Source organism: Juglans microcarpa x Juglans regia, chromosome 2D (genome assembly GCF_004785595.1).
Source record: "Juglans microcarpa x Juglans regia isolate MS1-56 chromosome 2D, Jm3101_v1.0, whole genome shotgun sequence".
NCBI lineage: Eukaryota > Viridiplantae > Streptophyta > Magnoliopsida > Fagales > Juglandaceae > Juglans > Juglans microcarpa x Juglans regia.
In genome coordinates this window covers 16,263,833-16,276,946 of record NC_054596.1, presented here as the reverse complement: position 1 = coordinate 16,276,946, position 13,114 = coordinate 16,263,833, and the positions used below count along the sequence as shown (strand labels likewise).

The 13,114-nt window shown below is 37.1% G+C and overlaps 2 protein-coding genes across 2 annotated transcripts; both read right to left on the bottom strand.

Annotated features, from left to right (window-relative positions):
• Positions 1-53: 53 nt before the first annotated feature.
• On the bottom strand, positions 54-2,181 carry LOC121248570 (thioredoxin-like protein 4B). The gene is made up of 4 exons (XM_041147064.1): positions 2,021-2,181; positions 1,747-1,904; positions 1,542-1,608; positions 54-220 (listed from the first exon to the last, which is right to left on the bottom strand). Exons 1-4 carry the CDS (start codon positions 2,150-2,152, stop codon positions 122-124), a joined length of 456 nt encoding a protein of 151 aa, XP_041002998.1. The 5' UTR covers positions 2,153-2,181; the 3' UTR covers positions 54-121.
• A 6,766-nt stretch (positions 2,182-8,947) lies between these two features.
• On the bottom strand, positions 8,948-12,505 carry LOC121248571 (sm-like protein LSM5). Its single transcript, XM_041147065.1, has 4 exons — positions 12,449-12,505; positions 12,221-12,344; positions 9,674-9,746; positions 8,948-9,288 (listed from the first exon to the last, which is right to left on the bottom strand). The coding sequence occupies exons 1-4, from the start codon at positions 12,483-12,485 to the stop codon at positions 9,256-9,258; spliced, it is 267 nt and encodes an 88-aa protein (XP_041002999.1). The 5' UTR covers positions 12,486-12,505; the 3' UTR covers positions 8,948-9,255.
• Between the last annotated feature and the right edge of the window lie 609 nt (positions 12,506-13,114).

The following is a 13,114-nucleotide window of genomic DNA, read 5'->3' as shown; positions in this document are numbered from 1 at the left end:
CTAAGTAAAAATATTCATATTCCAACAAATTAATGTGGAACTGCCCTTACAAAAGAGCTCGGTGTATCATGTAGGATAATAAAAATGCTTAGCTGAGACTTTACTGAGGCTAATCCACCTTCTACACATCCTTGTACAACAATTGATACTTTGGTATTCGCTCTGAAGGCAGAGGGCAACTCACTATCAGCTTGCCTTTCATGGCCCCTCTATATATTGCCTGCAAGAATGTCAAAATATTATTATGCATGCTTGTGCAATACACATATCTAGGAACCCTATCATATATACAAGACGAATGCTATAAATGTATTATCCTTTGGACAAGGAAGAAATTTTCATTTTTTTTTTAAGGAAATTATAATAGAACAATCCCCTTTCTTGATTTTGACCTATTTTATGATCTCTCTTTTCAATTTACCTGTCGAATCACCTCATTGAGTCAAATTCAACAACCATTATACTCCTAAAAGGAAAAGCTGCCAAGTTCAAGTTCAGTACAATTACGATTATGCCCCAGCCATCACCCTACCTAGTCGTGCCATTGTTATTTTTTTACTTACTTGTTAATCACCTGATGCCAAATCAGATAATGAAATGATGATAATTAAAATGCTGATGAACATATTTCATAACAAGACAAATCATCCTATTGTGCTTTTTATTGGAGTTAAGCCGTATTTTTGTTCCCCTCCCTTAACTAGAAAGCTCTCGAATTCTGCCTCCAACCCTTATCTTTCATCAAAATAATCTTCCTCACCTAAACTGTAGTATTTTTCTTCTTCAATAATCCCTCACTAGTAAGCGACCTCTATTCTTTATTTCATATAGTCCTTTTAGACCATTAAAAAGATCCCTTTTGTTCTTCAACTTCATCCAGGGAAAAAACTAGAGTTTGTTTTTATAAATGATTTGCATCTGTCCTTTGTAGAGTCACTTACAGGCAATGTCCCCAGAATTGTGTTTGATAAGTAACGTTCCAAAAAAATGTAATTTATATATTATACAGCATAGAACCAAGGAGATTTCTTAGCTTACACAATCAAGTTTTTTGCAAAGAGGTTAAAGTGAACATAACAGCACATATAAAGCGACTCAATTATGTTCTAGGCCACATACAAATGCCACATGAGAGATTAACTGCTGATGATGCAATTGCATCATCAATTCATGCAAAACGATTTTCTCCCATATACCACCTCTAATAAAAAAAAAAAATCTGTTCTTTTTTTTAAAAGTTGTTTTTCCCTTGACTCTTTCAAATTTAGCGACAAATTCTTCCACACATTGATTGAGCACCTAAGATACCGAAGCTATGACCATGGTATCAAGTGCTCAACCTCCATCGCAGTATAAATCCTCTGATGTATTAAATTTTTGCATGAGCTAATAGAGACTGGAGTAAGCTTATAATTGCTCAGAGTGAAAAAGACTGGTAGCACACAAGAGTAATAATGAGATTCAATAATTTCCCAATCGCAAGACCGACAATGTAATAGATGGCCTCGAATTCATTAGTTTGAGAGGAACGAGTCCCTTACCTCCACAACATCAATGAAATCTTGCTTCTTGTGAAATGCACCTACCCATTTAGTATGATCTGCAGTACTGCAAACCAAAAGAAGTTATATATATATATAATAGAAGGTAAAGTTTTTCAACATATCAGAGATTCAGCAAAAAAAAAAGTCCTCGAACAAATTATCATTCTTGGAATAAATTTCTTTGAAGAAAGCAGAAAGTTACCCAGAATCCATCTTCATGTGGTGAGCATTGAAGAAGAAAATCGTGGACGGTATAAAAGAAATGTCAAAATAGTTGACATAAACTTGAATTTCCTCGGAATCGATATCTACGAGTGCTACCGTCGCAAACTTAGAGACCTCCCGAGAGGATTTACGAAGCTGCATAGTCAAGAAGAAAAGAAAAAAAAAAAAAAAAGGAAATCATTGGCTTAATACTTGAATAATATATATCGGGGAAGAGATCAAATATAGAGAGAGGGAAAGGGGGTACGCACGAGGTCGTCGAGATGGAGACAGACAGGGTCGGAAGCGCGGCCGAAACGGAGGACGAGGACCTTGTCGATGGTGTCTCTGATGATTGTGTCCACCTCTCGCTTTTTCGTCAGCGTCGTCATTAGGTAACTCATCGTTCTCTGCGCCCCTCTCTCTCTTTCTTCCTTCGGCATAAAACCTCCAGAAAACTATTGGTGAAAAAAAATTGTACTTTATCAATGACCATTTTTTTTAAAGTAATATTATATAATTTGAATGAATCATTTTATAATCATTTAAACAATGCGAAGATGTTTGTTAAATATATGATAATATATAAAAGTTATTAAGGATTGAAACACGTCGAATTTTTAAATTATTAAATTTATTTCAATTTAAAATCTTTTTATATATAAGATATATAATTTTTTTTAACTCAATACTTCTTTAAACGCGGGACTTGTAATTTTTTTTAATTTTTTATAAATACATCTAAACTCATTTTAAGTGGGTCTTACAAAACTTACTTCGCCATCTCAACTCACAACTATTTATCAAAAACTTAACTCATCTCAACTCAATTCAACATCCAAATAGAACCTTATAAAACACATAGTTTAGAGATTATAAGATAATACAAGGAGTTGCCGTAGTTGGCAGTGAGCCCTACCAGACGAGATTTATCTCATGAAAAGTTTATGCCGACGCCGACTATTAAGGTTTTATATAGAGATACTATCACCGACAGGACACCATCATCTCTAGTATTGTATTTGTGAGGAAGACTTCACTATGTGGGGGCACCTTGAACCCCATAAATACATCCTAGGTACATACTACAAGATTATTAGACTGATTATAAGACTCTAGCTACTCTAGCTTCTTTCGCTAACTTAACCATCTAAGGCATCCCCGTTGAAATCACCCAAGATGTTTCTTTATTCTCATGTGTTGCCAACCAAGGAGCTAGGGTTTGAGAAGAAGAGGTAGCTTCGAAAAGACAGAGAACCAAGCTAAGAGAAGACTTCAATTACGTGGGTCTATGTTCATTGCTTGATTAGTTAGCTCAAGTGTATTGAGTTCCTTAGATATTATGTGGTCTGCCACTTATGTTACTTAGTAGTTAAGTGTTGATGGGCTGGAGCGTTACTGAAAGGCCCATACATGAAGTAAAGAGTCAGTTATCCTTTCTTTTATTTTTGTAAACTAGCCCATGGTCATTTTGTCAGTTTAGTTTTTCTTAGTTTATTTCGGCCCAGGCCCAAGATCCATAGAAAGGGAATTCAGTTACGAGAGTTTGACAGTACGTATATTACCAAGGTAACATTATAATGATATGCAAAAAGTAATAGAATTCTCAATTTCCTTTCATGCCCTTTTTCACTTGGAGGTCCTCTCCTCGAAGAGAGCTTTGTACACTGTGATTTTCTTGTTAATCTGGGTATGTCACAAAATTAGTATCAGATAGGCATTGATATCTGTGCTAAGGAAACACTTAATGTGGCAGAAGGCACTCGTTTAAATCAACTAAAGATGAGTTGAATATCATAGAGAAATACATAAATTCGCAATATCAAAATCTAGAAACTGAAATGTTGAAGAGGCAAAATGACTCTATAGTACAACAACTAGTAGCTTTAAGAGTGGCGTTACACAAAAAGAATTAGAACTGCTCTCAATGGGAGTCCTCTACAGGCGCACCAATAACGGATGGAGCTGTCAGTTAGCAGAACATAGGGGAAGTGCAAGCTAGGACAGTGCGCTTGGAGTTTCCCACCTTCCAAGATGAAGACCTAGCTAGTTGGATTTACAAGGTAAATTAGTTCTTTGCCTTTCATAATACCCTGCCACATTGTTGCATTAGGTTAGCCTTACTCATCTCTAGTCCTCTTGGTTAGAAAAGCTAATGGCATTTGGATGTTGTGTATGGATTAGAGGGCTTAATAATGTCATAAGTAAGGATAAATTTTCAATACCAGTGGTGGGGATGAACTACATGAGGCCATTATTTTCTCTATTATGGACTTAAGGTCAGGGTATCATTAGCTTCGGTTCAAGCCTACAGATATACATAAAAATGCCTTTATGACCCATGAAAGGCACTACGAATTCCTAGTGATGCCCTTTGGATTGACAAATGCACCTTCAATCTTCCAAAATCTAATGAATGAGATATTCAAACCCTACCTAAAGAAGTTTATACTAGTATTTTTTGACGATATTTTAGTATACAACAAGATGGAAGAGGAGCATGTGAAGCACCTACAAGTGGCTTTGGAGACTCTAAGGCATCATCAGCTATATGCTACACTTTCTAAGTGTCACTCTAGGTGCAGTGAAGTTGCTTATCTCGGCCATTTCATTTCTCCTTAAGGGGTGAGAACTGACCCAGATAAACTACAAGCAATGGGGGAATGACCTTTACCAAAATCCCTAAAAGCATTGAGGGGTTTTTTTGAGTTTGACTGGTTACTACCACAGATTTATCAAAGGCTGTGGTGGGATTGCAGTACCTTTAATTAGGATGTTGAAGAAGAATGGCTTCCACTGGAGTGAAGAAGCCAAAGTTGCTTTTTACAAGCTTAAGGAAGCTGTTACACAACCTCCTATGCTGAGGATGCCATACTTTTCTAAATCTTTCACCATTGAATGTGATGCTTCGGAAACTGCCGTATGAGCAATGTTAACACAACAACGAAAACCTTTAACTTTTTTTAGCCAATATTTAAAAGGGAGGTAATTGATGTTGTCCACATATGAAAAAGAGATGTTTGCTCTTATTTCAGCAATCCTCAAGTAGAGACCTTACCTCTTAGGACAGACTTTTGTGGTTAAAACTGGCCAACAAAGTCTTAAACATTTAATTGATCAAATGTAGCAAATGTGCGTTTCTAAACTATTGGGTTATGATTTCATAGTGAAGTATAAAGGGGGGATTGAAATAAGGTTGCTGACACCCTATCCAAGAAGGAGATGGGAGAGGATAAAACTCTAATGTTAATATCCTTCCCCTTTGTGGACTGGATGGATGATTTAAAAGTAACCCATGCCTTAAACCAGTAGTTGCAAGACCTCATTTCCCTTTTCAGAAAGGGTAACTTAAACTTAGATTATGATGAGAAGAAGGGAATGCTCTTATATATAGGAACATATTGTACATCCCTTAACATGAGAAATTTAAGAAGAGACTATTGAAGTTAACCCATAGCAGCCCTTGGAGTGGGCACTCTGGCTACGACAAGACCATACATAGGATGAGAACAAGTTTTTACTAGCATGGGATAAAAAAAGATGTGAAATGGTTCATACATGGGTATGATGTGTGTTAGACAAAGTTTTGAATATTATTTCGGCGACTGTTTTGATCGAGGTACTAGAACGAAATATTTCGAAACAAGTACCGTTTCAGGATAGTCTATATATGAATAAATTATATATATATAAATTATGTTCCAAAATAACAACAATATAAGTCTTAAAAATTATTATTCAGGCAAATTATCGAAGTGTTTCAAACATATCCTGATCAATATATTTACAATCCTGCATAAATATTTACAAAAAATAAAAAAATAAACATTGCATAAATATTTACAACAAAAATGGATCTGGAATGCTTATTAAAAGTGAATGGCGATTTTGTAATTAAGAGTGAACTCAGAGGTGTTTTTCAACTCCAAAGCCCAAAGGGCTTTTTCAGTATTACAATGGATTCTTAAATCTTCTCTGCCAACTCTCTCTCAGTTTTCTAAGAAAGTCTTCTTCAGTTCTCAGTTTCAACTTTCTCCATTTTCAGATCTACTTTTTCTCCATTTTTTCTAACTTTGTCCATTTTCCAAAATCTTGATCTTGATATATAATGGCTTAAGAGTCCCATTTCTCAAACGCAACTTAGCGTCCACCCCCCCCCCCGGCTCTCTTCTCCCAGCCCCCATTTTCAGATCTGCTTTTGTTCTTCAGATCTATGCTGCCAACAGGACACTGTGACACCACGCCGGTCCTTCATGCTGTCGCAAACTCGCAGGGATGAGACCCATCTGCTAGTGTTGCTCCTCCGCCGCAAGTCGATGCCCACCTCCACGGTCCATTATCTTAGTTATCTTGATGATGTTGTTTAGATTTTCTATACCGGGTAAAATTCGAAAACCGGCCAGTGTTGACCGGTATTGATTGATATTGACTGAAATGATCAGTATTTGACCGGTACAAAACACCCACCTCCACCGAGTTGGGTACTGTTCTGGCAAGGTAAATTTCAGTTGTATTGACCGGTACGAAACAGTATTTAAAACTTTGGTGTTAGAGGGTAAAGGTGGATAGTACCAACCCAATTGGTTTACAACAACCCCTGCCTACTAAAACCCATGTACATGGACTTTGTGGATGGACTGCGCCTAGTTCCCCTAAGTTTAACAGCCTATGGGTAGTTGTTGATAGAATCACCAAATACAGTCACTTCACTCCCTGAAACATCCCTACACAACCAAGATTGTGGCTAAGTTATTCCTCATAAACATCTTCAAATTACATGGACTTCCCTTATCCATTGTATATGATAGGGACATAACCTTCACAAGCCATTTTTGGCTAGAATTATTCACCCTACTAGGAGTCCAAATGTCACTAAGCATAGTCTATCACCCTCAAACCGATGGACATACTAAGAAAGTTAACAAAGCCTAGAGAACTACCTGAGGTGTTTTACAAGAGACAAACCAAACGACTGGTCCCTATGGGTTCCTTTAACTGAGTGGTGGAATAATGCCACCCTTAGATGTCGACCAAATTAACCCCTTTCGAGGCCCTATATGGATACCCTCCCCCATGACTTATTGACTATATTCCAGACACAACAAGAGTGGAGGCAGTAGAGGCTAACTTGAGATCTAGAGATCAAGATTTTCAACTGTTTCGCCATAACCTGCATAAAGCTCAAGATCGAATGAAAAGTATATTGATTTAAAAAGAAAAGATAGGAATTTGAAGTAGGGGAGTGGGTGTACATGTGACTTCAACCTTACCGACAGACTTCAGTGACCCACCGACACAGCCTTAAACTCCACCCCCCTAGGGATGGTGGCATATTGGCTGGATGTACCTCAGGAGTCTTGGATACAACCCACCTTTCATGTGTCTCAACTAAAGAAAAAGTTAGGGGCTAACCATACCGCAATCCCCACCTTGTCGCCCGTGGATGACCAATGGACCCTACGTCTTGAGCGGAAGGAGATGTTGGGGCGTCGCATGAACAAGGTAGGGTAGAACTGTTGATTTGATGGCAAGGGCAAGGAGTAGACAATGCGACTTGGGAGACTTATTCATGGTTAAAGGAATATTTTCATCACCTTGCAGGCAAGGTGTTTTGAAAAGGAAGGCTCTATAACCAATTAAGGAACTAGGGTTTGCGAAGAAGTATCTTCGAGAAGACAGAGAATCAAGCTGAGAGAAGACTTCAATTACGTGAGTTTATGTTCATTGCTTAACTAGTTAGCTTAAGTGTATGAGTTCCTTAGATATTATGTGATGGGCCACTTATGTTACTTAGTAGTTAAGTACTAATGGGCTGGAGCATTATTGAAAGGCGCAGACATGAAGTATTTTTGTAAACTGGTCCATGGCCATTTAGTGTCAGTTTAGTGATTCTTGGTTGTTTTCGGCCCAGGCCTAAGGCCATAGAGAGTCTGACACTATGTATACTCCCAAGAGAACATTGTAACGATCTGTAAAAAGTAATAAAATTCTCTATTTTCTTTCCGGTCCTTGAGGCACTCCCTTGAAGAGAGCTTTTCACAATGTGATTTCCCAGTTAATCTGAGCGTGTTACAATGTTGCTATTGGAAACATTGCAGGTACTACTAAGATACTACTAAGAATTGCCTTAACAATATCATTATTCATTTTTTTGAAATATGTACATCATCATCCATATAGTACATCATCATCCATGTGATGAAAGGTATATGATGGGAAGGGTCCGAGTGAGATGATACTGAGATGTCAGATTGTATGTTGATGGTGCTAAACTACCTTAAGAAGAAAGATCAGTGCAAGTACAATACGAAACAATAGTCATTTCTTGATTTGAGGTAGTTTTGAGCACGTGTCAGTATTTTAGTCATAGCTTTGGCTATGGGTATTGAAGTCGCACATATGATCCCAATTCGAAAAGTTCTTTTTGACTCACATGTTATGGACACCAGTTACGCTCGATGTGCATCATTTTCAAGGCTAAAATCAGCTATTTTCTCTTTCGAATCTCTATTTTTAGATATTTTTTTTTCTTTTATAGTAATATTTCATTTTTCATTTAGAAAGTGATTTTGAACTTGATTTTGGTCAATTTTTTGCAAATTATTTCTTTATTTACTTTAGTATTTATTTTTGGTGTGTTTATTTAGATTTAGCTATTTTTGGTAAAAACATGATATTTTCAAATTACAACTATTATAATCCGACTTGTGGGTTGATTTTGACATTCTTAAATCTTGATAATTTTCAATTGAAAATCAAAGTCGTTTTCCTTGTATTTTTTGGGCGAATCTATTATCTTCTCTGTATTGATCATCTGCTGAAACTAATCACCAGAATTAATTTAAATTCTGTACGGCGTCAGTATATCATTGCCACCATAAGCTTATGATCCCTGATTGGACTAGGAAAGTTGAAACCCTTTGCATATCGAATTTAGTTTACATCCAATTAAACCATCGGATGTATCGTGCTATTTAAATGAACGCACGAGATTGATTGAGACAAAATTGTTAATAATTAGTATCTAGTAAGTGTTATTATCTACTATTTATAGTAGAAGTGTCTTGAAAGTGTTCCAAGTGCTTCAAAAGATGTACTTTAGAACACATTGAATGTGCGAAGAAAATCTCCCTTGGCCAAGTATTGTGGAGAAAACTCCTCGAAACTGCAGATTTGAGCTTCTACTTTAAAAGTACGCATAGGTAAAAATCCACACTTCATTTCAAAGCAAAGATTAAGATAATGGAAGAAACAGTAGGGTTCATGGCACCTGAAAAAATGCATAAGAGTCTGGATAACTGCTAAAAACAATCCATCATACTCCATGATATATCATTGGAAAAGCCCATCATGCGCTATACTACAACCATCACTACTAGAGAACAAAGTGGTGGAGAAAGGAGCAGCTTGGTGGTTAGAGTCCTCGTTAAAACAGAGGAGTAATCTGACCCACCAATCACAGTAAAAGGGAGAAAAATCAAGAACCAAGTAAATGTTAACGGCACTCTCATTCTGGATCAGGCGAACCACCAGGTACGAGCTGCATTTGGCACAAACGTGTAAGAACGGTGATTTAGATAGATATCTTTTTTTTTTTATCGGTAATTTAGATAAATATCTAAAACATATTTCTTTTTGTGATAACGCTCCATTAGCATAGGTTACAAGAAGCAAAAAGCAGTTAACAGTCTTGCAGAAAGTAGTTCAAATGAGAGGGTTTAGTATTTAGTATTTAATATTTAAATGCTTTGGGACTTCTAAAACTGGTAGTTGAAGCTAAGTACAGGTATTTTATATCAAAGGTGGAAGGAATATATTATTGAAACTTGAAAAACAAAATTCAAAAACTCGAAGAAATGGCCCATGACTTTTGACTAGTTTATGGTCAAAAATGAAAAAAAAAAGAGAGACATCGTTGCACTTACAATGGCAATGTTGTTTCCATTTAGTAAAATCTGATCAAGCTTTGTTATCCGTCTCCCTTCAGCAGTGATCTCACTGTTACAAACATAGAAGCAGAAAAGCAAATAAAATCAGGAATAATGCAGAAATCCTTTAACTGTTAAGATTTCTAATGATACAAAAAAGTAGCTGGATAGTTATTGTGAACAAGCAGGCACATAGTGCGCACACATAACGGGTGGCCGAGAGAAGGGGGGGGGGTTTCTGTGAGAATTACCATTTAATCTATTAGTTTAATTAATCAAACCTCCATCATTGTTCGCTAAATGAAATGAAAACCGCAATTTTGAATCTCAAACTGGGAAAAAAAATACCACCAAAGCTAAGCACATTGTTCACACCGAAAAAAAAAAAGCTGATAATTTTTACAAAGCCATCTAGGACATGATCCTTCAAAAACTCGGAAAAGGAGGGCATCTGCAGTAGGGCCCAGGCTCAAATTTTCCATTTGGGAGATATGTTACCACATACAAGACCACATTGAATACACACAAAGGCATCATGTATGCATGTAGTTATAACAATTAAGTAACATTTGATTTGCCAGCTTTTCACATGTATGCATACATTTATGTATGTAGGTATCACAACTAAGTTAGGATACTTTGGAAGAACTTTTTAAGTCTTTATCTTTTGTACAAGCAACAATACAAGTGAGCTTAAAAATGGGAAAGAGAACCAGAAGAAGAAAAGTAAGAAGAAAAAATGCTCAAGCAATTGGGAAAAACAAATGCCTTCCAAATAAAGATTTGCCAAAAAAAAAATATCACTAGACAACGAATCAGCCTAACACAATTCTGAAATAAATATATGAGATCCAATATGAAGTTTTGTGTTTTTATTTTAAATCAAGTGTTCTTTCCATCCTTTTTCCCACAAGATTTGAAATCCTCTATAATGGAAATGAGCACTTGCCCATACAAATAACAGATTGTATGTCGGGCGATTTACATAGAGGATATAACAGAGACCTAAACTTTGCCTAACCCATAGGGGTTGGCTCAAGTTGTAAAGGCCTTGGGCTCGGGGGTATGCTCCTCTCCAAATCTAAGATTCAAATCCCCTTGAGTGCCAACAATCTCTTGGAGCCATCAGACTGGGGGATTTTCACCTTGAATTACCCGAGGTACACTTGCGGAAAACTCCTTGCCAAGGCCTTGTGCACCCCCAGGATTAGTCGAACACTATTCTCGGACACTTGGTACTAATAAAAAAAAAAGACCTTAATTTTGTCTGCAACTCTGATGAGAAATGGATAGAGAACTGGATAGCTACTAATCACCTCTCTTACCTTTAGAAAATTAGAAGGCCCGTGTCCTATGTAAACTGGCAAATTCAAAGTTCACAAATTTCAAGATGACAACTAAAGAATGAACAAATGAGGGCGGAACTACTAAATTCCCATAACTCAGTGGAATAACTCAACGGACCATACAGTCTAAGAGAACAAAACCAAAACAACTTCAACTCCAACCAAGTTGTATCTCCAACTATAAGTATCGACAGGGTGATAGACATCTAATAAAAGAACAAAAAATTGAATGCAGCTTCATCACTGCCTTCCATAGGGATTGAAGGGATTATCTAATTAGGAAAAAAAAAAAAAAACTTCCATTGTAAACCGTAGCAAAATAAAATATCTTCAAGATTACACCATGGCACAGCCTGTTCAGCATTTAAGTTTAACAAAAAAACATCTTGCATTCCAGAGCAAGATCTCCCAAATTGAAGTCAACTAGTGAGAGGAAAGGTTCTTTTTCAGAGTACTCCCTGGAAAAATGCAGTGGAGATGGGGCGGGAGTTGAGACCTGTAGCTCAGAAGATTAGCACGTGTGGCTACGAACCACGGAGCCAGGGGTTTGAATGCCTCCATTATATTCTAACGACAATGCCCATGCAAGAATGTGGAAAGGGATATTTTGCAAAATAGAACGTCTAAAAAGGTTAAGATGATCGAGATGAATTTAAAACCAAGCAGATGTATGCTTTCTCCAGCCTAGTTGAATCAACAGACTTACCACGACTGGGGATAAAGCCCTACTTCTCTATGGTTTATGTAAAAGAGATCATTTCACTAGCATCTTCAGCAATAACACAAACGCACCAAAAATTTGTCCATGTCACGCGGTCCCTTCATATTTACAAAGCCCAAAACAACACACACCTCGACCTTTTTTTCCGCAACTCTCGAGCAACACATTGACGATAGCCGACAAATGAATATACCATCAGAAGCTGGAGCACTATACAACTACCGGCTTGCTTAAACAGAAGTTTCCAACAGCATAAAGCCGAAACCAACAATAAGAGCCTAAAGCCATACCGACAATAATAAAAGTCCTAACTTTCAACTCCAGAATCCCTTTGCTTTCCTTCCCCGCAATCTTATGAAGAAAACCCAATTGACACACATGAGCATATAAGACCAATATTCACAATCCCATTATCATAAATCAGTAAATAAAACTAAAACCCTAATACAATACACATGCAATGAGTGAGGAACATACTACTCTGTGACGTCTTCGAGGACCATATTGACGTAGACGTCGAAGCCCCTGAGAGTACCCACGAGCTCCTTGTCCCCCTTCATTATCACCCATATCTTCGACCCAATGCACCTATCAATTAGTTCTGCATGTTTTCCATCACAGAACCCAAAAAAGGAAAAGTATCAATTTTCTGTTCGGCTTTCTTGGGAGAGAGAAAGAGAGAGAGAGAGAGAGAGAGAGAGAGACCTGACGGGAGCAGCTGCGAAGGATTGTTAGCGGCCATTGAGCGTTTGAAACAAGCGCTTCAGGAAGCGATTAAGGTTTACTCTAGGATATGTAGGAAGAAACTTTTACTTGACCAAACTATCCTTCGAGTTTTCCAATATTTACGCACAAATTTTGCAACCTATCGCCTCCAAGGCTTCCAAGTCCTTGATGTGCGGCTCTCTTCAAAAGTCAATGTCCTCAAGTGTTTCAGTTCAAAGTTATCAAAGCTAATTAACATTGCTTGGCCCCTTCACTTTGTAAGTTTGTACCCAAGCCCTCTTGATTTTCCATGATTTGATCTCGGCTCCTTATATTTGTGGTAATCTTTTATCAATATCTGATCATCGATCAAATAGACCATCCTCCCTCCGTTTATTTCTACTTTGATCATTGAGTTCATGAGACCACCAAGTTTTAGATGGAATGAAGTGACACAATTACATTGGTTAATTATTAAATAAATTATAAAATAATTATAGGTATATTGTTAATTTTTCAACATGTAGGCCATTTTTTATTAAGTTTGCTCATTCTACCAAAGAAACAATAGTCTCGTTTGGTCTTCGGGTGACATTCACCCAAGGGATCATACTTTTTTTTATCTTGAAAAAATAAAATTTGATATTTCCCTTAGCATTGGCTCGA